Source organism: Carcharhinus amblyrhynchos, chromosome 21, assembly GCF_965287045.1.
Source record: "Carcharhinus amblyrhynchos chromosome 21, sCarAmb.v2.hapA, whole genome shotgun sequence".
Classification (NCBI taxonomy): domain Eukaryota; kingdom Metazoa; phylum Chordata; class Chondrichthyes; order Carcharhiniformes; family Carcharhinidae; genus Carcharhinus; species Carcharhinus amblyrhynchos.
Window position 1 is genome coordinate 11,684,172 of NC_137344.1, and position 25,934 is coordinate 11,710,105.

A 25,934-nucleotide genomic window follows, 5' to 3' on the forward strand; every position below is an offset into this window, starting at 1 on the left:
ATTTACACGATTCACCAAGACTCTGGTCCCAGCACGGTTCAGACCAACCCCATCCCACCTACCCCAATACTGGTGCCAATGCCCCATAAATTCAAACCCATTCCTCCCACACCAATCCCTGAGCCACCCATTCACTTCCTTAATCTTATCAACCCTACGCCCGTCTGCACTCGGTTCAGGCAGTAGTCCAGAGATACCACCTTGTCGGTTCTACTTTTTAATTCCATTCCCAGCTTTTCAAATTCCCTCCCCAGATCCTCAGTTCGCGTTTTGCCTACGTCGTTGGCACCCACATGTACTACAACGACCGGGTTCTCACTCTCCCACTCCAGGTTCCTCTGTAGCCCAGATGCGACATCCTGGACCCGAGCACCAGGCAGACAACACACCCTTCTGTGCACATTTCTTTCCTTTTTTTTAAATTATGAGAATTATGCGTCTGTCATTTTTCTGCAGAACCTTTAATCTACAACTAAGCTCCATGTCACTGGGTCAAAGTCCCAGAACTCGCCATCTAACTTCAACTGGGGGAGTTACCACATGGACAACAGGTGTTCAACCCACCACCTACTCAAGTTCAACTAGGGATGAGCTATAGATGTTGACCTTGGCAGTGATGCCCATATCCCAAAGGCTAACAAAAATCATGCCCTAGAGAAATCCTGAACAAAGGACATTAGACTAATTGATACCTGAAAGGTTAAATTTGTTTGTGTATTCCAAAGATGCTGATTTGCTTGTTGAGTGTCAGTCTTCCTAGTAGTTTCTATTTTTGTTTGAAAAAGGCATGTGGTCTTCTAACAAAGCCCATAAAATTCAGTTACAACCTTATATCTCACCAATATGATGCATCAAATCATTACCAAATTCGATTTACATGCACATGTCCCATACAAGAGGCTGTAAACACACTAAACTGACTCCTGTTCTATCTTATCACAGAATGCCACAGTGCAGAAGGAGGCCATTTGGCCCACCAAGTCTACACCGACCACAATCCTGCCCAAGCCCTATCCCTATAACTCCATGAATTTACCCTAGCTAGTCCCCCTGACACTAGGCAATTTAGCATGGCCAATCCACCTAACCCGCACATCTTTGTACTGTGGGAGAAAACTGGAGCACCCACACAGACACAGAGAGAATGTGCAGACTCCACACAGACTTAAGCCGGGAATCAAAACTGGATCCCTAATGCTGTGAGGTAGCAGTGTGCCATGGTGCCGCCCATTCTTTAAATTAACTTTAATTAAACCCAGGAACAAACAAACAAATAAAACACAGGTCGCTCCACACTTGTTGAAAGAACATACAAATTGTAATCCTTTGGAAGGTTTCTTTCTTCACACACTGTTCTAATTCTATTTAAATGTTTCCTCATTTTCAGTTCTGTTGAAAAGTTAATGTGAAATAAAAATCTGCTTTGTATTTTTCCCCACAGATGACTAATCTGCATTTTATACTTTTGTTTCAGATTTCCAGCATTTGCTTCTTAAATAATTTTGAATATATTGAGATAAACAAGGTTACAGGTAAACAAGATTTAAATAAATAATCCATCACAGACATAAATGCTCCATTATTAGCAAAGCATAAAAATAAGCAGATCAATTGAACCAGTTAGCTTCAGTATGGCCCTCTGGATTGTCAAGTTTCTCAAGTCACACCACTAGCCAATATTTACCAGTAATAAAACTTGTGCAGATTCAGCAGCATTATACCCAATTAATTTTGCTTTCAGTAAATGTTTCAAAATACCATTGGATTTAAAGCATTCCCGTCAATATTAATAAGCAACATCACGGTCAATCAGTTAAATGAAAGCACTGATCATTAGAATATTTCAGATGATAGTGTCGTGGGTCACCTATAACAGACCATTCAGCCGAAGTCCATTCCAGCTCTCAGGAGAATTGTCACTGACCTGAAGCGTTAATGGTGTTTCTCTCCCCACAGAGCTGCTGATTATTTTCAGCATTATATTGCAGCTAATTTATTTAGCTTTTTTATTGTACCTAATTTCAGTGATTCAAGAAGGGACCTCAGCTCAAATAGGCTTAAGGAGGCGACTGAGTGTTATCCAATAGAGTAAAACCGATTAAATAACCAGCCAATAGTCACTACTCCAATCTGCATTTGATTTTACAAATTCATTTCAAATTAATAAAAGAAAAAAAAGGAGGTTTCAGGCCCACTATGTAGGAAATTAGGTGAGGTGTCAGAAGCTAGCCAGAATCCGTGGATTCTTGCTCAAGGAAGTTGAAGAGGGGAGTTTTAGAAGTTTGAAAAATAATTGGCATTTTTGGAATTGCGCTGTCCCACACTCCAATTAACCAAAGGAAATTTAACACATCAAGCAAAACATCCCCCTTTTCAACATTTATTCTAGTATGCCAAGTTCAATTTGATACTTTCAGGTTAATGTTATCAATCTGAAACAGCATTTTTTTAAAACCCTGAAGAGGCTTGAACAGTTTGTTTCATATGTAAAAGTTAAAATGAAGTTGTAACCTTAGTGACTGGAATATCCTTTTGCTTCATGTCATATTGCTTGTCATTATTTTCTTCAGCTGAGCTACTCAAATCGCTCTCGGCTGTATAAAGTGGTTCGCTGTCAGCTGCCGATCCAGATTCACTTGAACCATCTTCTTTTTCAGTCTCATACCCATCTTTCTCACTGCTCACCTTCTCAGTGGTTAAAATCCCCTCACTCATCACACAGGGTGATCTGTTGTTGTTTGGTTGAAGCAGGACACTCTCAGCAGGTGTCTGGACTGTACTATCCTTGTCCTCAACAGTTTCAACGCCACCTTTAGATGCTGCAGAGCCTTGATGTACCTGATCTTTCATTGGACTATAATCATCTGGCGTTTCTCCCATATTTGTTGCGTTGTAAAGATGCCCATTACCTGCTGCACTCTGCACATCAACAATGTCATTCACAGAAATTAGGTCACTGGTCAGATCATTGCTGCCAGAGTAACCAATATCAACTTTACCATATTGATCAGTTGCGTCACCAACTTTAATGCATTGTTTATTTTCAATGTCCTTATGTTGACTTTCACTGGAGTGCACAAGTTGAGAAGCAGATGAGATCTCTTTATCAGCTGCACTTGGTTTCTTTGATTTCTTTTTTCTTTTTTTCTAAAAGTACAAGATATCAGAATCGGGCCATGTGAGCGATAACAACGAACACCAATGTCAATCTACTCAAATCTACAGGTCTTTTACATATTTGTAAAGGGGAAGTCGTGTTTGATGAATTTATTGGATTTCTATGAGGATGTGACTAGTGCGGTAGACAGAGGGGAACTGGTAGATGTGGTGTTTTTAGATTTTCAAAAGGCGTTTGATAAGGTGCCTCATAAAAGGTTGCTACAGAAGGTTAGGGTGCACGGAGTTGGGGGTAAGGTGTTAGCGTGGATACAGGATTGGCTGTCTGATAGGAAGCAGAGGGTTGGTATCAATGGGTGCTATTCTGATTGGCGGTTGGTGACTAGTGGAGTGCCGCAGGGATCGGTGCTGGGGCCTCAACTGTTTACCGTTTATACAGATGATCTGGAGGAGGGGGCTGAGTGTAGGGTGACGAAATTTGCTGATGACACGAAGATGAGTGGTAAAGCAAATTGCGTGGAGAGTGTGGAAAGTCTGCAGAGAGATCTGGATAGACTGAGGCAGTGGGCGAGGACCTGGCAGATGGAGTATAATGTTAGCAAGTGTGAGGTTATCCAGTTTGGCAAAAATAATAGTAGGAGGGATTATTATTTAAAAGGCGAAAAGCTGCAGCATGCTACGGTGCAGAGGGACTTGGGGATCCTTGTGCACGAGTCACAAAAACCCAGGCTGCAGGTGCAGCAGGTGATCAAGAAGGCGAATGGAATGTTGGCCTTCATAGCGAGGGGGATAGAATATAAAAGCAGGGAGGTCTTGCTGCAACTGTACAGGGTACTGGTGAAGCCACAGCTGGAGTACTGTGTGGAGTTTTGGTCACTCAAAGGGTGGTGAATCTCTGGAATTCTCTGCCCGTTGAGGTGGTGGAGGCTACCTCGCTAAATATATTTAAGTCACAGGTAGATAGGTTTTTGATAGACAGGGGAATTAAGGGTTATGGGGAGAAAGCAGGAAAGCGGAACTGATCCACTTCAGATCAGCCAAGATCTTATTGAATGGCGGGGCAGGCTCGAAGGGCTAAATGGCCTACTCCTGCTCCTATTTCTTATGTTCTTATATTTTAAAGAACCATCTTTCTTCTATCACATAGCTACAAAAAAGATCAACTTTCCCCAACTAAAGACAGTTAGCTCCCACTTTTCGCAAGACTTCTTGCAAACCATGCAATCACAAACAACAAGCTTGCACACATGCAGAGTCAGTATGTGCACAACGCACACTTTCTACGTTGTAAAAGAGACAGCTTAACATTCAAAATCACAGATGAACAAAGCTTTGAGGCCGCAAATCACGTTTAAATCTAAAACTATATTCGCATGGGTAAACAAATTGTGATTATTGGAAGTTGCAAACAATGAGAATTGATTGTATTGTTAGATTAGAATATTTAATAGAAATAAAACATTTCTAAACTTAAACTTTAAAAAGGTGAATAACTCCTGCTCAGTGCAGAAATGTTACCAACATAAAAGGGTAATTTAAAATCTATGTTAAGAACCCCACTAATGTTAAATGCAAGGATATCCCAATACCCAAACTTGAACACCAGTTCTTAACTCTTTATTTTGTAATTTATTATAAAGACATAAAATAAGGAAGCAAACTTCTAGTATTATTGTAATCATTCAAGTAAAAATTTATTAAACTATAAAACAGACAAGGCAACAATACAGAGCAAAAATTACACAACTAAAATAATGGCTACACACTCAGTATAACTAAATTAACCACATTTCAAATCTATCATCTTTCCTAAACTCAGAGAATACAACTTCCCAAAACAATAACCCATACACTTTGACACCATGATCCAAATCCAGCAATAATTATCATACACGACCTGTGTCTTTCTTTTGGGAAATTTCCTTCTGGTTTGAAGTAGCCCACCTAGGGTTTAAAACAGCAGACTTCAGGCAACACCTTGTTTTGGGAGAGCTCAGCTTCCAGAAGGGTGAGAAGTGATCATGGATGCTAGTCAGCTCTTCTCCAGTACATGACTAACCCTGTCACAAATCTATGCTTATTCCTTTTGACATTGTCTTATCTGAACAACTTGCCTTGTAAGTCCCTCTTTTAGCGTGACATCAATTCTTATTTCTCGCTTTGAACTCCTACCCTCAATCTTTAGCTCTATTGTTCTCCATTTCACTTGGGTAAATACCTATTCATCCTTTTAGTAGGCTAATCTGCATATCAAAAGGCTTATTAATTTCCTTTCATCCCTGCTTCTTGACGTCTGGAAGATATAGTAAACATTCTGTTTCAATGCACTTTGACTTCACATTTCACTGCATCTTTGATAACGTCAATAAGAAATGGCATGAACCAAACTAATTATTTACTGTTCCAAATTTGATTTTTATTTTAAATAAACCTTCAAATTACTACACTTAAATGTAACGTCTAATCAAATTTTACTTGAAAGTAACGAGTTGGTAATCACTGGGTCACCTGTCAATCTACAGCATAAGTTTAACCAATGCCAATGAAAGAATTTGTTGTTCTGTTCTTAATGTCCAAACTCATCACCAGGAATGTTAACTTTGTTTCACTATCCACAGATGGTGTTTAACCTGAATATTTCCAGCATATTTTTTTAAAATTCCAATATTTCCTGCTTTGCTTCAAGATTAATATAAAATAAACAAACTTAATCATACAAGTATTTAGAAACAAGTATGTTCAAAACGCTCCATTTTCCATATAAATAAGGCTGCCAGCTTTTCAAGAGTGATCTCAATGCGTGCCTAAACACAGGCTTTAAAATGTATCCTTTTATCTTAAAACATTGTACATCACAAATATATTTGCAAAAACTCAGCTGGAGTAGACACAAAGCCTGATGAAAGCCAACAGTCAATCTTTTCCATTAAATTACTTACTCCTGAAACATAGGCTGGGTCCATAGCCAAACTGAGTGCAAGAATTGGGTCAAGAGCAAAAACTGCAGAGGTAGATTAAGCTGGAATAGGCGGTCCACATAGAAGATGCAAGGTGAGGTCATAAGTTGGGGAGCCAAAAGCAAATATATAGTTCCATTTCAAAAAAATGGCAGGTGCAAAAAAGATACAGAAATCAGAATCCTTCATGGACGCTTTTTTTGTGGATTCTGACTAGCCCAAAACCAAACTGATCCCTGATGGATAACACCACCTTTCAGATAGCCGATCAAGAAGTCAGGCAAAATACATTCAATCAGGTCGCAAAACCTTTTGGCTTGGATTTCCTATAACGGTGAGGTAAACAGTGCTCACCATTATTTTAGGGAAACTGAACAGCAATTTCCAGTATCTACACATGTGCAGCTAAATATGGAAATCCACAGGTTGCTATTCCTTCAGATGGTGCACCATTACAGTCCTTGCCAATGGATTTGCCATTGAAATCACAAACTGTGTTAATTTTCTGTAGCTGCCCAACATTTAGTACTTCTGTACTCAGGACTGAATTTTAATGGCATGATATCTGTTAATTAAAAAACTTAAAAACCTCTCCGGCCCTGAAAAACTAAATTCTAAAAATGTGGAATGTCACCCCTCATAAGAAAATTAGATTTAAGAAGTACTTTTTCTGTCAGCCTCTTATCTCTCTCCATTAATTCCATCTTTATTTCTTAATTTTCATTTTGCTTTCTATTCACAATTTGAAATCTAATTTCTATTTTTTGCCTTATAATTCCTTTTATGGGTTCTGTAGCTCCGTAAGGATTCTTCAATCTGATTAAGTGAAGAGCCTCCCTCTTTCTTCTGCTGCTAAGAGGCCTCAGATTTCCTGTAGTAGGCATCACATTGGAGCAGACACTTGACGACAATAAGTCTCATGAATGTCCCTAAGGTTTTTATGGTGAGCTGAATAGCAAGATCTGTTCCTTTTATGCTGACTGCAAAACCCATGCCAAGAAGATGATCAAACACTCTGGATTATAACACTAACCACTCCCAATCGGTTGAAACTGTCCCAAGACGCTGACTCTAACTCAGAGTCAGAGACATTTGTGGACAGTCCTGGGCAGCAGGCTAACTGCCCTTCAGACGCTCAAACTTCTCTCTTCTTTGAAGAGCTGTCCAGTTAGTCCCATTCCCCCTTTATTACATCTTAATTATTTATAATTGTTTTCCTTTTCAAGTATTTATCCAAAGCTGCAACTGAACCTGCCTGCAATGACAGCTTGCATTTACGTTGCACCTTTAATGCAATAAAATACTCCAGGCAGCTCACAGAACTGTTAAAAACAAAATTTGACAACAAGCCACATCACAGAGTAGATGATTAAAAATTTGGTCATAAACATACATTTTAAGGAGTATCCTAAAGGGAAGAATCAGAGGTAAAAAGATGAAAGCAAGGGCATTCCAGGCTTTATCGCCCAGGCAGCTGGCAGCGTTGTCACCAATAGTAGAGGGATTAAAATTGTGGATGTGAAAAAAGCATGAATTGGAGGAGTGTAAACATCTCAGGCAATTATAGGACTGATGTGGAGATTGCCAGCATTGGACTGGGGTAAGCACAGTAAGAAGTCTCACAACACCAGGTTAAAGTCCAACAGGTTTATTTGGTAGCACAAGCCACAAGCTTTCGGAACGCTGCTCCTTCATCAGGTGAGTGGGAGTTTTGTTCACAAACAGGGCTATAAAGACACAAACTCAATTTACAAAATAATGGTTAGAATGCGCGTCTTGACAGATAATCAAGTCTTAAAAGTACAGACAATGTGAGTGGAGAGCAGGCTCATCATGTCGGATCATCAACATGGATGCCATCGTCTCACATGAGAACACCATCCACCAGGTACACGGTACATACACTTGTAACTCGGCCAACATTGTCTAGCTGATACGCTGCAGCAAAGGATGTCCCAAGGCATGGCACATTGGGGAGACCATGCAGACATGGATGAACGAACACCACTCAATAATCAACAGGCAAGAGTGTTCTCTTCCTGTTGGCGAACACTTCAGCGGTCATGGGCATTCGGATTCGGGTAAGCATTCTCCAAGGCAGTCTTCATGACACAACGCACAGTCACTGAGCTGAGACTAATGGCCAAGTTCCGCACACGAGGGCGGCCTCAACCAGGATCTTGGGTTCATGTCACACTGTCACCCCCACGACTTGCCTGGAGTTGCAAAGTCTCACCTGGCTAGAGACAATACACATCTCTTTAACCTGTGCTTAACCCTCTTTCCACTCACATTGTCTTTACAAAGGGACATCCTTTGCTGCAGCATATCAGGTAGACAATGTTGGCTGAGTTGCAAGTGTATGTACCGTGTACCTGGTGGATGGTGTTCTCATTTGAGACAATGGCATCCATGTCGATGATCCAGCATGATGAACCCTCTCTCCACTCACATTGTCTGTACTTTTAAGACTCGATTACCTGTCAAGACTCGCATTCTAACCATTATTTTGTAAACTGAGTTTGTGTCTTTATATGCCCTGTTTGTGAACAAATCTCCCATTCGACTGATGAAGGGGCAGCCCTCCGAAAACTTGTGCTACCAAATAAATCTGTTGGACTTTAACCTGGAATTATAGCAGAGGTTACCTAGATAGTGAGGACTAAGACCACAATGAGATTTAAATTTAAAGTTCTGACCCTTGTTTGAGGCACTGGCCAACTGGGAGCCAATTTAGGTCAGAGACCACAGGGATGATTGATGATGATCTTGAATGTTTAATTAAGATAGAGGCAGTAGAGACTTGGACGAGCTCAAGTTTGTGGAGGTAGAAGACAGCAATGAATTAGAATAGTGAAGTCCAGAATAAACAAATGCATAGATGAGGGTTCAGCAGCTGCTCCAAGACAGAAATAGTTATGCACTCTAGATCACAACTCACTCTGCAAAAACAAATATTCACCTCTCCTTTTGTTCTTTTGCCAATTACCTTAGAACTCTTGAATGTTTCATCTGGTTCCTGACCCATGAAAATAGTTTACATTCATCTAAACTATTAAACTCCCTCAGAATTATTAAATTTACTACACAGCACTTAAGAACAATCTCAGCTTTTATTGTCTATCCTGCTAGCACAGGTACAATGGCTGACTGGCCTCCTTCTCTGCTGGAACCATTCTATTGTCTGAAGTCCCTCATGCCAGTATCATATGGATGACCATAGGTACACCTGCCGTTTATGAAAGAGTGATACCTCTGAAAAGCTTTTGGAACAGGAGAAAATAATTAGCAAAGAAAACTGATCCAGAAATTGTGAATATAGTCATGTGCTTGAACAACTTACCCTTTTATTTGATTTTTCCTTTTGTGGCTGCTCGTATGTTTTGTTTTCATTTTCTAAAATGGCTGAGTTTTGACCACACTGCATCTTACAAGGAGGGGCGTCTGGTTCTATTTCACTCTCAGTAGTTGTCTGGGCAGCGGAAGATACCTCCAACGGCACCAATAAATTTGAAGCTTCTGTTTCTATCTTCCCACTAAGCAGAGCCATTGCTACAAATGAATAATAAAGCAGTTACCAAAGTGAGTCCAGGCCACAAAGAAACCAAAGAAATTACACACAACAGTTACATTTGTTAAACATTCAAGAAATTTTCCCAATCAGGAATTTTATTATAAGATGGGGGGAGGTATTTAGTTTGGAACTCGCTTCCATTGGCACATTTAAACAAACTAGGGTTGTAGCTATACAATCGCAGAAAATGCTGGAAATTCTCAGCAGCTCTGACAGCATCTGTGGACAGCAAATAGAGTTAGGATGACTCTTCATCAGAGTTGTTCATTTCAGATTCCAGGAACCACAGTAATTTGCTTTTATCTTAGGATTTTAGCTACCTTGCATGTGTGCAGGCCTTGAATCACAAATGATTGTCCAACAAGATATTCCTAGGACCTCTAAATTCATCAATTACATGTCAAACCAGTGGAAACGATGAAGGTCAGTATTCCAGACAGGAAGTGAACATGCAAATATGATGCTTTATAGGCACAGTAAAAAATGTTGATTAAACTAGACTTGAAAACTATATTCACAACCAAAAACAAACTTACGACTAGAGCGGGATAATTTCAATTTCTGACACTCCTTTGCTAAAGTAATAATGCAGAGATAGCCCATCATTTGTTGGTGCCTATTTGGAACTTTTTTTAAAATTTCTAAATAATTTGCATTATTCAAATGCTATAAATCTTGCGTGCTTTGCCAAACCAGTTAAATTGCGCTCTCTGCCTTCCATAAATTATTCCTTGTGCAAAGTGCCATAGCCCGTTCGTTAATAAGTTTCACACTTGGTCATAGCTATTTATTTTCCTCTTCTCTGAAGGCAGTCTCTTAAAAAAACTGGGCAGTGACCTGATAAAAGATTTTCTTACATTAAGAATGGGTTTGATAATAGATTACTTTTTTTGGAGAATCCAGAATTAGGGACTATAAAATATAAAACAGTTACTAATAAATCCAGAAAAACCTCTTTACACAGAGGTGGAAAAAATGGAATGTGTTAAGATGTAGAGTAATTGAGGCAAATTGTATGGATGCATTTAAAGGGAAAGCTAGATAAGTACATGTGGAAGAATGAAAAGTTATGCTGAAAGAGTGAGATGAAGGATTGGGAGGTGGCTTGCGTGGAGAATTAACACTAGCAGGATGGACCAGTTGGGTTAAAAGATATTTATAGTACACAAAAAGATCAGTGAAATTCCCAACAATAATCCCTCTTTCCCTGATCAGCATTTCTCCCAGTGTCACTCTAACTGGCACAAACATATTACAAGTGATGTGGAAGAAGGAAAGACTATCAATTTTTCTGTTTACCCTTTTGTTACTTTAAACTTGAGGGTCAGCTGTCTGCATGTCTTGAATTCTAATAGTATGCCACAATGGGATTACTATCAAATAAACTGGTTGGACTTAAACCTGGTGTTGTCAGACTTCTTACTGTGTTTACCTCAGTCCAACAACAGCATCTCTACATCATGTCTTGAATTCTTCCCTTGTGCGGAGCTTAGTATTTTTATAGCCCTGAAATCACCCAGTCATTTAGGTAAAGTCTCTACTTGTAGAACTTAACATTAACTAAGCATCTAAAGATTTTGTTTCTACTACTAGAGCAAGTCACACTTGACCTTTAGATGCTCTCATGCCTTTGAAATGCCTTGAACACTTTTAGAGGCTTGCCTGTCCCTAGAAATGCTGGTTGTTACTGTTGCTCAGCAGATTTCTATCTTTCAGGCCTTTTAAAATTCTTGTTTCTACTGCTGCCAGGCACATCCTGGCACCATTTAGATTCTTAGACGTTTACAGCAGAGGAAGCCATTTGGCCTATAGTGTCCACACTGGTCAACAAAGATCTGACTACACTATTGACATTATTTTGTACTTGGTCCATAACCCTGGAGGTTAAATATTAGTTTCTTACTCCACAACCCTTTCAGATTTCCAACAACCTGAGTAAAAAAGTTCACTTCAAACAGAAGTACAATCCATAACTTCTGAAAACAAATCCATGCTAAAGTGGTTTTCCAAAGGAAGACTGAAAACACACCGTTCTTCAGGATTAATATTCTCCTGGTTCAAAACAGCATTGTTCTTCTTCAATTAAAATACTTTCACAGCTTTTCAGCACACTTCAAAACACAGGAGTTGGCTTTCAGTGGGATCTCTTAACCCCCCCACCCTCTAATAGTTAACTACAGCTGAAAACACAATTTCTCAAATACCTTTTCACCCCTTTCATCTTAGTTCTCTATTGTCTTTAAATATCCCTTTGAAAACTCAGGTTCCTAAATATCAAAATCGTTTGTGTTCCTATTATACCTCTCTCTTGAGTCAATAAAATGCAAAACACCTGCCCATTTACTGAAAACCCTCTTGTAAAATGAAAATGTTCATTGTAATCTTAGACACCTCTGAAATGTAATTGCCGCATGTAGATTTCAAGTTACCCCAAATGCAAATTTCAGATCTATTCCATTTCCTTGTAAGTTAAGGCTAACAATAAGACCTGATTTTAAATTGCAAGAACATCTTTAGCCTTTTAGCCTTTAGATTCCAAAGACAACCTGACTCCAACAGTCTCACCTTTGATTAACTATGGACACACTAGGACACAGCTTACTTTACCTACACAGGATACATAAACGCAAATATAAAAATATATGCATATCACATGGGTTTTATTAATAGTTGCACGGAGTACAAGAGCAAGGAAGTTATGTGAACTTGTATTAATTATTAGTATTGCCTCAGTCAAATTATTGCAGTTCTGGATGCCCCACTTTTGGAAGATCGTGAAGGCATTAGACAAAGTGTACATAGCACATAGAACATTACAGCGCGGAACAGGCCCTTCGGCCCACAGTGTTGCGCCGACCAGTCTTATTTTAAAAAAAAACATTGACCCACTAATCTAAACCAATCCCTTTTCGTCCATAAACCTATCCACCAATCTCTTAAACGCCCCCAAACTAGGTGCATTTACAACTGCAGCAGGCAGGGCATTCCAGTCCCTCACCACCCTCTGGGTAAAGAACCTGCCCCTGACATCCGTCCTATAACTACCCCCCCTTAATTTAAAGCCATGCCCCCTCGTGCTAGCTTTCTCCATCCGAGGAAACAGGCTATCACCATCCACCCTATCTAAACCTCTAATCATCTTATATGTTTCTATAAGATCCCCTCTTAGCCGCCTTCTTTCCAGTGAAAACAACCCCAAATCCCTCAGTCTCTCCTCATAGGACCTCCCCTGCATACCAGGCAACATCCTGGTAAACCTCCTCTGCACCCTCTCCAAAGCCTCCACATCCTTCCTGTAATGTGGGGACCAGAACTGCACACAGTACTCCAAGTGCGGCCGCACCAGAGTTGTGTACAGTTGCAACATGATGCTGCGACTCCTAAATTCAATCCCCCTACCAATAAACGCCAAGACACCGTACGCCTTCTTAACAACCTTATCTACTTGATTCCCAACTTTCAGGGATCTATGTACACATACACCTAGATCCCTCTGCTCCTCCACTCTATTCAAAGTCCTCCCGTTAGCCCTATACTCAACACATCTGTTATTCCTACCGAAATGGATTACCTCACACTTCTCCGCATTAAACTCCATCCGCCACCTCGCGGCCCAGCTCTGCAACCTGTCCAAGTCACCCTGCAAACTTCGACACCCTTCCTCACAATCTACCACACCTCCAACTTTGGTGTCATCAGCAAACTTACTAATCCACCCAACTATACCCTCATCCAGATCATTAATAAAGATTACAAACAGCAGTGGCCCCAAAACAGATCCCTGAGGCACACCACTCGTAACCGAACTCCATGATGAATAATTACCATCAACCACCACCCTCTGTCTCCTATGTGCTAACCAATTCCTGATCCAAGTACCTAAATTACCACCAATCCCATACATCTGCATTTTCTGCAGAAGCATACCATGGTGAACCTTATCAAACGCCTTACTAAAATCCATATATACCACGTCTACTGCCCTACCCCTATCCACCTCTTTGGTCACCTTCTCAAAGAACTCAATAAGGTTAGTAAGGCACGACCTTCCCGCTACAAAACCATGCTGACTATCTCTAATCAATTCATTACTCTCCAAATAACTATAAATCCTATCCCTAATAATTCTTTCTAAAACCCTGCCCGCTACAGAAGTAAGACTCACTGGTCTATAATTCCCAGGGAAGTCTCTGTTCCCCTTCTTAAACAATGGGACAACATTCGCTGTCCTCCAATCTTCCGGTACTATACCAGAGACCAACGACGACCTGAAGATCAGAGCCAGTGGCTCTGCAATCACCTCTCTTGCCTCCCATAGAATCCTAGGGTAAATCCCGTCTGGACCAGGGGACTTATCTATTTTCAACCCTTCTAGAATATCCAACACATCCTCTGTATCAACTGCAATACTTTCTATTTTACACCCCTTCACCCCAGTGACCTCCTCAGCTACATTCATATCGTCCTGCGTGAACACCGAAGAGAAATAATGGTTCAATGCCTCTCCAATCTCTCCCGGTTCCACACACAACTTCCCCCTACTGTCTGTAACTGGCCCTAATCTTGCCCTAACCAACCTTCTGTTCTTGACATACCTATAGAACGCCTTAGGATTCTCCTTAATCCTATCAGCCAAAGTCATCTCATGCCCTCTTCTAGCCCTTCTTAACTCCCTCTTCAACTCCCTCCTAGCCAATCTAAAGCTTTCTACTGCACTACCCGAGCCCTCAAGCCTCATCCGAACATAAGCCTCCTTCTTCTTCCTAACCAACAAATCAACTTTTTTTGTGCACCACGGTTCCCTAGCCCTACCAATTCCTCCTTGCCTGACAGGGACATACCTATCACAGACCCACAGTAGCTGCTCCTTGAAAAAACTCCACATTTCAGACGTTCCTAGTCCCTGTAATCTCCTAGTCCAACCAATGCTTCCTAATTCTCTCCTAATGGCCTCATAATTACCCTTCCCCCAGCTAAAACTACTGACCCGAGGTTCATGCCTATCCCTTTCCAAAGTGTAGAAAAGAATCACAAGAGTTTTTCCAGGGAAGAGGAGCTTCAGTTATGAAAACAAATTGCAGAAATTAAGACTATTTTCCTTCAAGGAAAAAAAGTCTGAGGGGAGATTCAAAATCATAATGTGTCTTGTTATAATCCCAGTTGATGTTATAACTGTATGGGAAGATCCCAGAATGGAATACAAGCTAAAAAGATCAGAACATTTTACTGTTTTTAGAGGAGCAGAGTCACAAGACCACAAAATTTAGTTTTAACAACAGCAAAAAAATCAAAATGTAAAAAGTTTGATTGTAATACAATAATGCTTTACCTTTACCTTCACAAATACACATAGATTTTAAACTTAACACTAGTTACAAAGTATATTTTATGGCCTCAAACATACTCAAAATCCCCCAAGATGATTCTTATAATATGAGCCACCTTGTCTCACTGAACTCCATTTTCCACGAATGATTTCAAATTCTGCTTTGAAACCTTTTTTTAAATAATGCTTTCCCTCAGCTGCTTCCATCAAGATGCATTTCCAACATTTACACCTCCTCCTTCAGGATTCCTTTGTCTCAACTGTTGACAAACTCTTCCCAAGTGCTTTAACTATTGATTAAGATAGACCAAGTTTTGATTTACTTCTGAAGTTTGCTTTCCTACTTTTAATCTGGTTACTGCAGCTGTCTCTCCAATTTAGAGCTCTTTGTCTGCTTGTCCCTTGATTTCACCTGAACAATAGCTTATTCAACTTCTTGGTCTCTGTTGCCTTAACTTCAGTTTTCCGAAGACATTTTTTCTGTCTCAATTCTCTGGTTTCTGGAATTTGTTTTTTTTGGGGAACTCTGCCTTTTTGCAACCCTCTTGTCCTGCCCAACATTTCTTCTGAAAGAGATGAGAGCTGTTCACTCTCCAGCTTCCTAACTTCAACTGCAACATATCCAGCCAAAAACTAAACTCAAAAAACTTCTCACCTTCAAAGGGCTCCAGGTTGCTAAGCAACAACTTCATTCTTTTCCACTGCTTTTATTTACTTTTCACACCATAACCTCTAAGCATACTAGGAACATAGTTTGAATTGAAACCCAAAACCCCCATGCATACAAACAACTCTGTCCAGCACAAATCTAATTACAGGTTCACCCTTCCTTACTCTGATACACTATATTACACCCACTTAAAACTATAGCTTATTTCTGATATTTACCAATATAAATCCCTAAAGTTTTCTTTGTTTTCCTGACATTCTGGACAAACTATTCATACTCATAAAAGGATTGAAAACAAGATTTAATGTAATTAGTAAAAGTACTAAGAGCGATACAAGGAAAATCATTTCCACCCAGCTAGTTTAGAGTTCTGGAATGCACTGAGAATGTGACGGAGAGGTTCATCTGAAGCCCTTCAAAGGGAATTAGACTGTTACCTGAAAAGAAAGATAGTGCAGGATTATGGGGAGAAGGTGGAGAATAGCTCTAGGTTCATGCAGATACAGTGGGCCAAGTAGCCTCATCTACACCATAACACTTCTGTGATTCTGTTCACCTTCCTGTTTCCATATCCCTTCACCCACCTTATCCAACGTAATCGTGACTATTTAGACAGTTCCATTCTCAACCACTAACAAGGCAATGAAAAAACACTGGGCTTCATTTCCAAATGGATAGGATTGAAAAGCAGTCAAGTTACACAAAACTTGTACAGAAGCTTGGTTCTACCATGGTTGGGATATCATTAACAGATCTTGTCCTATTATTAAAATTGTATAGAGCCAGTGGGTTAGGTGCAAATAAGGTTTATAGAATAATACAAGAACGGAGATGTTATGCCTATTAGGCAAGGTTACATAGGTTGATGCTTTTATCTTTAGGAAAGAGGACAAAGATGTTCTGATACAGGTTTGTATCAATTTGATAAGGTAAGCAAAGAGATGTTCCCTCTTGCAGAAAACCCCCGACCAAGCAGCCATAAATAAGATAGTCACTAATAGATCCAATAGTGTATTCAGGAGCAGCTTCTTTAACTAGCTAGTGATTACATATGGAACACACTACCACAGGAAGTAGTCGAGACAACTAACATAGATGCAGTTGAGGAGAAATTAGATAAACGCATCAGGGAGAAACAAATACAAGGCCATATTAAAGGGTTAGCTTGATAAGTATGAGAAGACTTGTATGATTCATATATACCAGAATGGGTCTGTTGGACAAACTGGTCTGTTTCTGAACTGTAACTAAATGTTGCGAAGTTGGGTAGAGTAATTGTAGATTGGGAGGTAGGAACTTGAATTTTGTGTTTATAAAATTGTAAAATGTTAGAGGGAGGGAAGCATTGTGTGGTCCCATTAAAAGGTGGTGGTTTTTCTGTGCTTAGAGATTTAAAATGCAAGTACATAGCAAGCCCAAACTGAACTATTTATATCAAAAGGCCAAGCAGCAGTCCTTTACAAAACAACAGGCTTTTGAATTTTGCCAATCAATTGGAATCAGGCACTTAGATACTAAAAACCTATTAAATTTAACATTGATGGTTTTGACAACCTAGAACCAATTCTATTGTGGGAAATATGATTCATATGTCATCACGTGTATAAAAGGGCGCAGCAGGACAACAGACTGGAGGGGCTGATTGTGGACAAGTCCCCAGGACCGGATGGAATGCATCCGAGGGTTCTGAAAGAAATGGCGGAGGTGATAGTGGATGCCTTGGTGGTTATTTTCCAGACGTCGCTGGATTCCGGGGAAGTGCTGGATGATTGGAAAACGGCTAATGTTACGCCGTTGTTTAAGAAGGGTGCCAGGCAAAAGGCGGGGAATTATAGGCCGGTTAGTTTAACGTCTGTGGTAGGTAAAATGTTAGAATCTGTCATTAAGGAGGAAACTGCAAAGCATCTTGAAGGGAATTGCTTGATAGAGCAGACGCAGTACGGTTTCATTAAAGGGAAGTCGTGTCTGACAAATTTACTGGAGTTCTATGAGGATGTGTCTAGGGCGGTGGATAGAGGAGAGCCGGTGGATGTGGTCTTTCTAGATTTTCAGAAGGCGTTTGACAAAGTACCTCACAAGAGGTTATTGCAGAAGGTCGAGGGACATGGAGTTGGGGGTAGGGTGTTAGCGTGGATAGAGGATTGGTTGTCAAATAGGAGGCAGAGAGTGGGGGTCAACGGGTGCTATTCGGACTGGCGGATGGTGACTAGTGGAGTGCCCCAGGGGTCGGTGCTGGGGCCTCAGCTTTTTACCATTTATATAGATGATCTGGAGGAGGGAACCGAGTGTAGGGTGTCGAAATTTACTGATGACACCAAGATTGGGGGAATGGCAAATTGTGCGGAGGGTGTGGAGAGTCTGCAGAAGGATCTAGATAGGCTGGGCGAATGGGCCAGGAAATGGCAAATGGAATTTAATGTTGGCAAGTGTGAGGTGGTCCACTTTGGTAGGAAGAATGGTAGGAAGGACTATTACTTACGGGGAGAAAAACTGCAGCAGGCGATGGTGCAGAGGGACCTCGGGGTCCTTGTGCATAAGTCGCAAAAACCCAGCTTGCAAGTGCAGCAGGTGGTCAGGAAGGCGAATGGGATGCTGGCCTTCATAGCGAAGGGGATTGAATATAAAAGTAGGGAGGTCTTGCTGCAGCTGTATAGGGCATTGGTGAGGCCGCAGCTGGAGTACTGTGTGCAGTTTTGGGCGCCGCACCTGCGCAAAGATATTTTGGCCTTGGAGGGAGTGCAGAGGAGGTTTACTAGGCTGATACCGGAGTTGAGGGGGTTGAGCTATGAGGAGAGGCTGAATAAACTGGGCTTGTACTCGTTAGAGTTTAGAAGAATGAGGGGAGATCTCATTGAGACGTATAAGATGATGAATGGGATGGATAGGATAGAGGTGGAGAGACTCTTCCCGCTCAAAAAAGACAGGAGGACTAGGGGGCACAGCCTCAAGATAAAAGGGGGGCGGTTTAGAACGGAGTTGAGGAGGAACTTCTTCACTCAAAGGGTGGTGAATCTCTGGAATTCTCTGCCCGTTGAAGTGGTGGAGGCTGCCTCGCTAAATATTTTTAAGACGCGGGTTGATGGGTTTTTGATGAGAGGGGATTAAGGGTTATGGGGAGAGGGCGGGAAAGTGGAACTGAGCAGTGACAGATCAGCCATGATCTTACTGAATGGCGGGGCAGGCTCGAAGGGCTAGATGGCCTACTCCTGCTCCTATTTCTTATGTTCTTATGTAGGACAAAGGGGGAGAGCAACTGCCAGCTGCCAGAGCTAACAGAGAGAGAAGAGAGAAACAAAAATCACTGGCTCTCATAGAGAAAGCAGAAGTACCAAAGAATAAAAAGTTCCAGATGGTAAAATCAACAGAACATTCCAGAAGACACAAAACCTGGTTGTAATTTAGAGTGGCTAAATTCTACATTTGCTAGTGAGTGGAAATTGTATTTATTTGAACAGCATACCATTAGAATCTTGTTTTATTCAGGAACAGTTAATAGTTAGAAGGAATTTATTCGGTTTGATAATAGTTTAGTTAATTTGCTCACTATTAGGTAAATAAATTGTTACATGTTCACATTAGAGAGTGTGTCAGGAATTTTTTTTAATTTAGCGACTGGAAGTTGCTGAAGAATAAGTCACACCAGTTCTTATACACTTTTTTTTTTACAGATTATAGGGCAAGGTACTCCTCTTTGGGTGTTTCAGTTAGTTCTCAAAGGGGGAGATCCACCTTTGCTTTCTAAAATATATTAAGAATGTGACAGAATAAAGTGTTACAGAAATAACCAAGCAAATTCACAAGACAACAAAAACTCTTCTATTAATCAAGAAACTTTAACATAATGGAACATTCAATGAATGTGAACATTATAAAACAAAGTACGAACCAGGACATATTAGGGCAAGAAGAGACTTTTAATTTGTATTAGCGAACTGTTCATGGCACTGTCCCACAGAATCAATTACTTGGAAGATTTTAGTAGATTCAGTATACCAACAAAATGTGATAAATACTTCAGCAACTTGTTACAAGACGACACCTTTCTAGCAGCAAGCCCGCAACTGCAGTGTGATAGATGACAGCAGCACTGAACGCTAAATGTTGATATCACAACTTACAATGGTAAATGCTGATCTAAAGTTTGACAAAGATAGGCTAAATGATCAAATCCTGTTCCTATCATCTCAACAAGTGAGGTTTGCGTGTGCAGTATTAACTTTCAGGTGGCTGGTAATACCACAACAATTGGTAACACGAGCTTTCAGAGCACTGCTCCTTCATCAGGCGAGTGATGACTCACCTAATGAAGGAGCAGCAATCCGAAAGCTCGAGCTACAAATAAACCCCTTGGACTTTAACCTGGTGTTGTGAGAATTCTTACTGTGCCCACCCCAGTCCAATGCCGGCATCTCCACATCATGGTTAATACCAGAGAAAGACCACTTCCTATCTATCAGAGATTTATTTGTCCTTGGCATTCATGCTGGTCTGATGTGGCAATTGATTTTGAAAGATTTTGTTTTGTTCATTCTATTGGAACTGAGACTGTCAAAGAGAAACCATTAAATCATTTTTGCAGATTAAATTCATTTTTGAATTGTAACTACTTAAATCCATAAGACTCAAGTTTTCCTTTAATCCCTCACCATCCTGATTACTTAAAAGAAGCCTCTTTTCCTCACTCCTGGTTTAAAGAAAACAGGAAGAGTTCCTCAGCACTGAACTCTGCCATATTAAGCACTCATCCCTGTTTTGCAGGGAGTGTTCTTACTTGCCCAAGTATCTAATTGAATTTACAACATACCCAGGGATTGAATAGAAAGTCCTTTTTATATTACTTTGGCTTATTGTGTGGCTTCCAGTGACATTTTAAGTTTGGAAGGCAGCTAAATAGCATAACAACAACCACGCATTAGCCATTTAACCCTCTCCGAAAGGTAACTAAACTTTAAAGCAGCAGACAATCAAATATGGATTCAACCCAACCCCAAACAATTCTTACAAAACTACTGTGATTGCTGGAAATCTGGAATCAAAACAAAGCGTGTTGAAAATATCCAGCAGGTCAGGTAGCATCTATAGAGAGAGAAATGGAGTTAAAATTTCAGGTAAGTGACAGATGACTCTAAAATTATTTTGACTTTGTCCCATTACCATTACATTTAATCAAAACTCTGGTCATGCACTCTCTCCTGCCCTTCACTCTATCAAAGATCTTCCCCTTTGTTCTTTTTCCCCCATCTCCCCACTTTCACTTGTTCAAAACTTTTTTCATTCTTTCATGTGATGAGTATATCATGGCAAGACCATAAACTAGGCTTGTACTCGTTAGAGTTTAGAAGAATGAGGGGAGATCTCATTGAGACATATAAGATGATGAATGGGATGGATAGGATAGAGGTGGAGAGACTCTTCCCGCTCAAAAAAGACAGGAGGACTAGGGGGCACAGCCTCAAGATAAAGGGGAGGCGGTTTAGAACGGAGTTGAGGAGGAACTTCTTCACTCAAAGGGTGGTGAATCTCTGGAATTCTCTGCCCGTTGAAGTGGTGGAGGCTGCCTCGCTAAATATTTTTAAGAAGCGGGTTGATGGGTTCTTGATAAGAGAGGGGATTAAGGGTTATGGGGAGAGGGCGGGAAAGTGGAACTGAGCCACGACAGATCAGCCATGATCTTATTGAATGGCGGGGCAGGCTCGAAGGGCTAGATGGCCTACTCCTGCTCCTATTTCTTATGTTCTTATGTTCTTAAGACCAGCATTTGTTGCTTAACCTTGAACTGTCCTATTGCATTCCTAACTTTTCCCAATTATGATGAAAGATCCCAGATCAGAAAAGTTAACTGTTTCGCTTACCACTATTAGGGACCAGACCAGAAACTCTAAGGTATTTTATTAAGTTAGCCTGGACCCTAACTTTTACTTTTGCTTTTGACACTAGGGTGAGCATAAGACGTTTCACTCCAGATATGATTCAAGTGATCCGTGAGGAAGCTTTTATCAAAACAAACTTTATTTAAGAACACAGTTAGAATATAACAAAAAAATTTAGTTTAACTTTTAACAATTAAAATAGTTAAACATGACAAAACATATTCTTAACAGCTATCTCTATTGTTCCCATTTAAAGCACAAACAGAATTAGTTAGCAGAAAAACAAGAACGCTCACATGGTACTATATTTTCAACCCGTTAACACTTCTAGACAAAGATCCAGACAGCAGTTTCCAGAGAAGGATATATGCTCAAACAACAACATTCAAAAAGAAAACATTCCCTTCCAGAAGAATCTCAGAGAAGGTGACTTATCTCCTGGCAGACTCCAGTCTCCATTTTCAGAGAGGGGGAAACAGAGGCACTGCTCTCTCTCAACTCAAAAGAAGCATCTAAACAGTAACTAACCTTGAATTCTCCATGTAAGCCTAGCTCCATCCAGTTAATGCCCCTGTCAATCAACCAAATTAAGCCCTACTCTGCAAAATCCCTGGGGAACACACTAAAAACAGACAGCATTAGTCAGGATTAAAACAAAAGTAGCAATTAAGATCAATTATGTTGTTGCAGTAACAACACAGTGCTGCTGTATACAGATAAAATGGCACTGGTAATAAAAACTAGTAATAAAAACTGCTACAACAGATCCTTTAAAAGAACATGATTCAAAATACATTTCTTAAATGTATCGTCACCACCACAGAAGTCGCTGCATTTTTCTCAGTCTTCCTTTCAGCATCTGTAGTATTTTCCTTTTGTTTCAAATGAATGGCTTAACGATGCCACAAAGCAATTACTCAGGACTTTTAACTCAAAAGAAACCACGGCAATTGTGTTAGCAAAGCCGTTTTTAATCTTTCCTCACCATAATAAAACTAAAATGATGCTATGGATGATGTTAGGCAGCAGTATTTGTTTAAAATAGACAATGTTTGGAACCCCAATTGCTCACTGAGAAAACAAAGGCTCAAGATTAAAACAAATAAAATAAATTTTACTATGTGAAGTCTGAAAAACCAAATGATAATGTCGTATATCCTGACATTCAGAGTTAACATGAGGTAAATACAAATTAACAAGCACACTGTTGAAGAGCTGCAACACTGAAGAGGTTAAACAACAATAACATTAATATAGCAACCTTATTGTACTAAAACTTCCAGATGCACTTCACAAGTATGTTAAGCAAGATTGGTCACCAAGCTACATAACACAATATTAAGGCAGACAGTCAAAAGGTTGATAAAAGGTATTTTTAAGAAACATTTTAAGGGGGGAGATTGAGGTGCTGAGATAGAGATGTTTTGGGAGATTATAGCAATAGGAAAGGTGAGTTATGGCAGGATTGGAAAAGAAGCTGCAACTTAAAACAAAAAAGCTGCAATCCTCTCAGCAGCAATGAATGACCCCCTTTCCCAATCCTTACCATTTTTCACAATGCTCTCTACCAGTTTGGTCCCACATTCGCTGCAGAATTTGGGAGCTTTTTCTTGAGTAACGTGGCCACAATTGTGGCACTTCATCTTTGCCTGCTCGGTATCCATCTCCAACTGCTCCTCTGTCAGGAACAAAGGGTGAAAATTAACAAGATCTCCAGCAGCATCCCAAATAACAGCAGGTTTCAGGAGGCTGACAGTTGACAGAATTATACTACTTCCCAAATAAAGTTTCTTTCCTTTTTTTAAAAAAGTTACCCGAGTTGATATACTGTTTATTGACTAAAATATGGAAATGCCAGCACTGGACTGGGAATAAGCACAGTAAGATTCTTACTGTTTATGGATTAAGACAGGACATTAGGGCTGCACTGTGTTTGTTTACTATGGAGGGGAGGGAGGGGCAGGCCTTGCTCCTATTGCAGTCAGGCTCCACTTCGGCTCACACCGGGTCCCATCCCCATTAACCTTCCCACTCATGGCTGCCACCCATCACCACCGGGTGGCACCATCAGATAGGAGAGCTTCACTGATAACCCACTCCCAATAAATATAACAAATAACCAGGCGATGAAGATGCTGCCAAACCACCGGCACTGGGGCACATGCAGATCAAAACTCACTGCGAGGGAGGAGCACCACAACGCGCATGCGCACAGAACACCGACCCGCGCAATGCCGGCCCCACGGAAGCGAACAGCGGCGCCGTCACGCGCGCAGGCGCAGAGAGAGGCTCAACACACCTGCGCATTCCATTGGGGGGGGGGGCGGAAAACGCCGTAACGCGCAGGCGCAGAGAAAGCCAACACACCTGCGCAATCCACTCGAGAAGAGGGCGCCGTGACACGCATGCGCTAAGACTCAAGCCCGCACACGTGCGTAATCCGGGCGACAACAACTTGGGATGCGCAGGCGCAAAAGCGAGCCTCCGCGTTCAATTGAAATTTGTGAATGAAACTGTCCCTAGCCCACTACACGGCCCCGCTCTCTCCCTGGTCACGGCTGGTACCCGCTAAATTTAACCCTTGACTTCGGGGAGAAAAAGTTATTGATGCAAAACATAAAGCCCACCTGGCCGAGTCGGCTGCTGGCCGCTGTCTATCTGTCGCCAGTCTGGTCTCAATGTAACAAACTGCACAAAGTTGTCAGCCTGGGTCCCCCGCACTCCAGACAGGCAGCGCACCTCCTGCCTCTTGTTGCTCTCCGCTCTCACTGACTGCGGGACACAATCGGTTTCGTTTCAGCGGAAACTTTACTTTCATTTCGCACTTGATTTCGGAACGTCACCTCCGCCAAAGCCGCTGTACGCAGCAGTCAACTGCATCTAGATTCTCCTCACTGATATTACAGCAGAGAAAGGGGGAGGGGGGGATTTCCAATGTTTGCAACTGACTGCGTTCCCATTACAGGAATCTGTGAAAGATGCGGCCAGAACTGTCAGGGTTGCACTGCACAACTCATTCATGTAGGTTCCGCACCCAATCACCCTGATTCCAACCCAAATAAATGGGAGTCGGAATTTGCTCAAAACCACTTCAGCATTCTTTGATCTCTCAGCTGGATGCTTGATGTAATATTTCTACTGATATGTTGAAGCTGGGTAACCAGCTCTAAGGAAGTAAAATAAGAGACATTTCAGTTAGGTTAGGAGATGGGAGTGCAGAGGAGGTTTACTAGGCTGATACCGGAGTTGAGGGGATTGAGCTATGAGGAGAGGCTGAATAAACTAGGCTTGTACTCGTTAGAGTTTAGAAGAATGAGGGGAGATCTCATTGAGACGTATAAGATGATGAATGGGATGGATAGGATAGAGGTGGAGAGACTCTTCCCACTCAAAAAAGACAGTAGGACTAGGGGGCACAGCCTCAAGATAAAGGGGAGGCGGTTTAGAACGGAGTTGAGGAGGAACTTCTTCACTCAAAGGGTGGTGAATCTCTGGAATTCTCTGCCCGTTGAAGTGGTGGAGGCTGCCTCGCTAAATATTTTTAAGAAGCGGGTTGATGGGTTCTTGATAAGAGAGGGGATTAAGGGTTATGGGGAGAGGGCGGGAAAGTGGAACTGAGCCACAACAGATCAGCCATGATCTTATTGAATGGCGGGGCAGGCTCGAAGGGCTAGATGGCCTACTCCTGCTCCTATTTCTTATGTTCTTATGTTCTTATGTGGGGTGGCTTGATAATCATGTGCTCAATTAAAAAAAAGTTCCTGTTTGGGGAAGTTGGAGATCACCCAGACACAAACTGAGGTCCCTCACAACATCTTTCATTTACTTATTTTGTTTACAGCCTGACTGCATCCCACCGCACGGATGGGGTGGTAATGGCCTCATGGTATTATTGCAAGACTATTAATCCAGAAACTAATGTTCTGAGGATCTGGGTTTGAATCCTGCCACGGCAGATGGTGGAATTTGAATTTAATAAAAAAAATCTAGAATTAAGAATCTACTGGTGACGTTGAAACCATTGCTGGAAGAACCCATCTGCTTCATTAATGTCCTTTAGGGAAGGAAATCTGCTGTCATTAATTGGTCAGGCCTAAATGGATGGGCAATAAGTGCTAATCAGCCAGCAACACCCATGTCCCATGAATGAATAAAAAAAAGACACAATCAGTAACCCTTTTTCCCCAATCTCATTCATCAGTGGTCATTTCAGTCTTCACCTTCAATAAGTATATTGACATGGTTTGATTTTTATCTAATATTTATCTTCTGTTATGATTAATTGAGCTTATTTGTTAGCCAGAGTGCAACCAGAAATAGGGCTGACCTGCAGAGGATGCCAGAATACCAGACCACGTACTCCGCCAACTGGGCCAAGTGCTCCGGACTTTTGGTCGGTCCTTGGGAGATGGACCCCCTT

At 41.1% G+C, this 25,934-nt stretch overlaps 1 protein-coding gene across 1 annotated transcript in view; it reads right to left on the reverse strand.

The window, feature by feature from the left end:
* LOC145356640 (E3 ubiquitin-protein ligase rnf213-alpha-like) overlaps positions 1–24,264 on the reverse strand; it is a 168,548-nt gene extending 144,284 nt beyond the window's left edge. Inside the window, exons 1-4 of the mRNA XM_080209486.1 lie at positions 24,142–24,264; positions 23,061–23,192; positions 9,418–9,626; positions 2,512–3,147 (exon numbers count right to left, since the gene is read on the reverse strand). Of these exons, the coding sequence (XP_080065612.1) occupies positions 2,512–3,147; positions 9,418–9,626; positions 23,061–23,178 (963 nt within the window). The 5' untranslated portion in view covers positions 23,179–23,192; positions 24,142–24,264. The remainder of the gene's footprint in view (positions 1–2,511; positions 3,148–9,417; positions 9,627–23,060; positions 23,193–24,141) is intronic.
* Between the last annotated feature and the right edge of the window lie 1,670 nt (positions 24,265–25,934).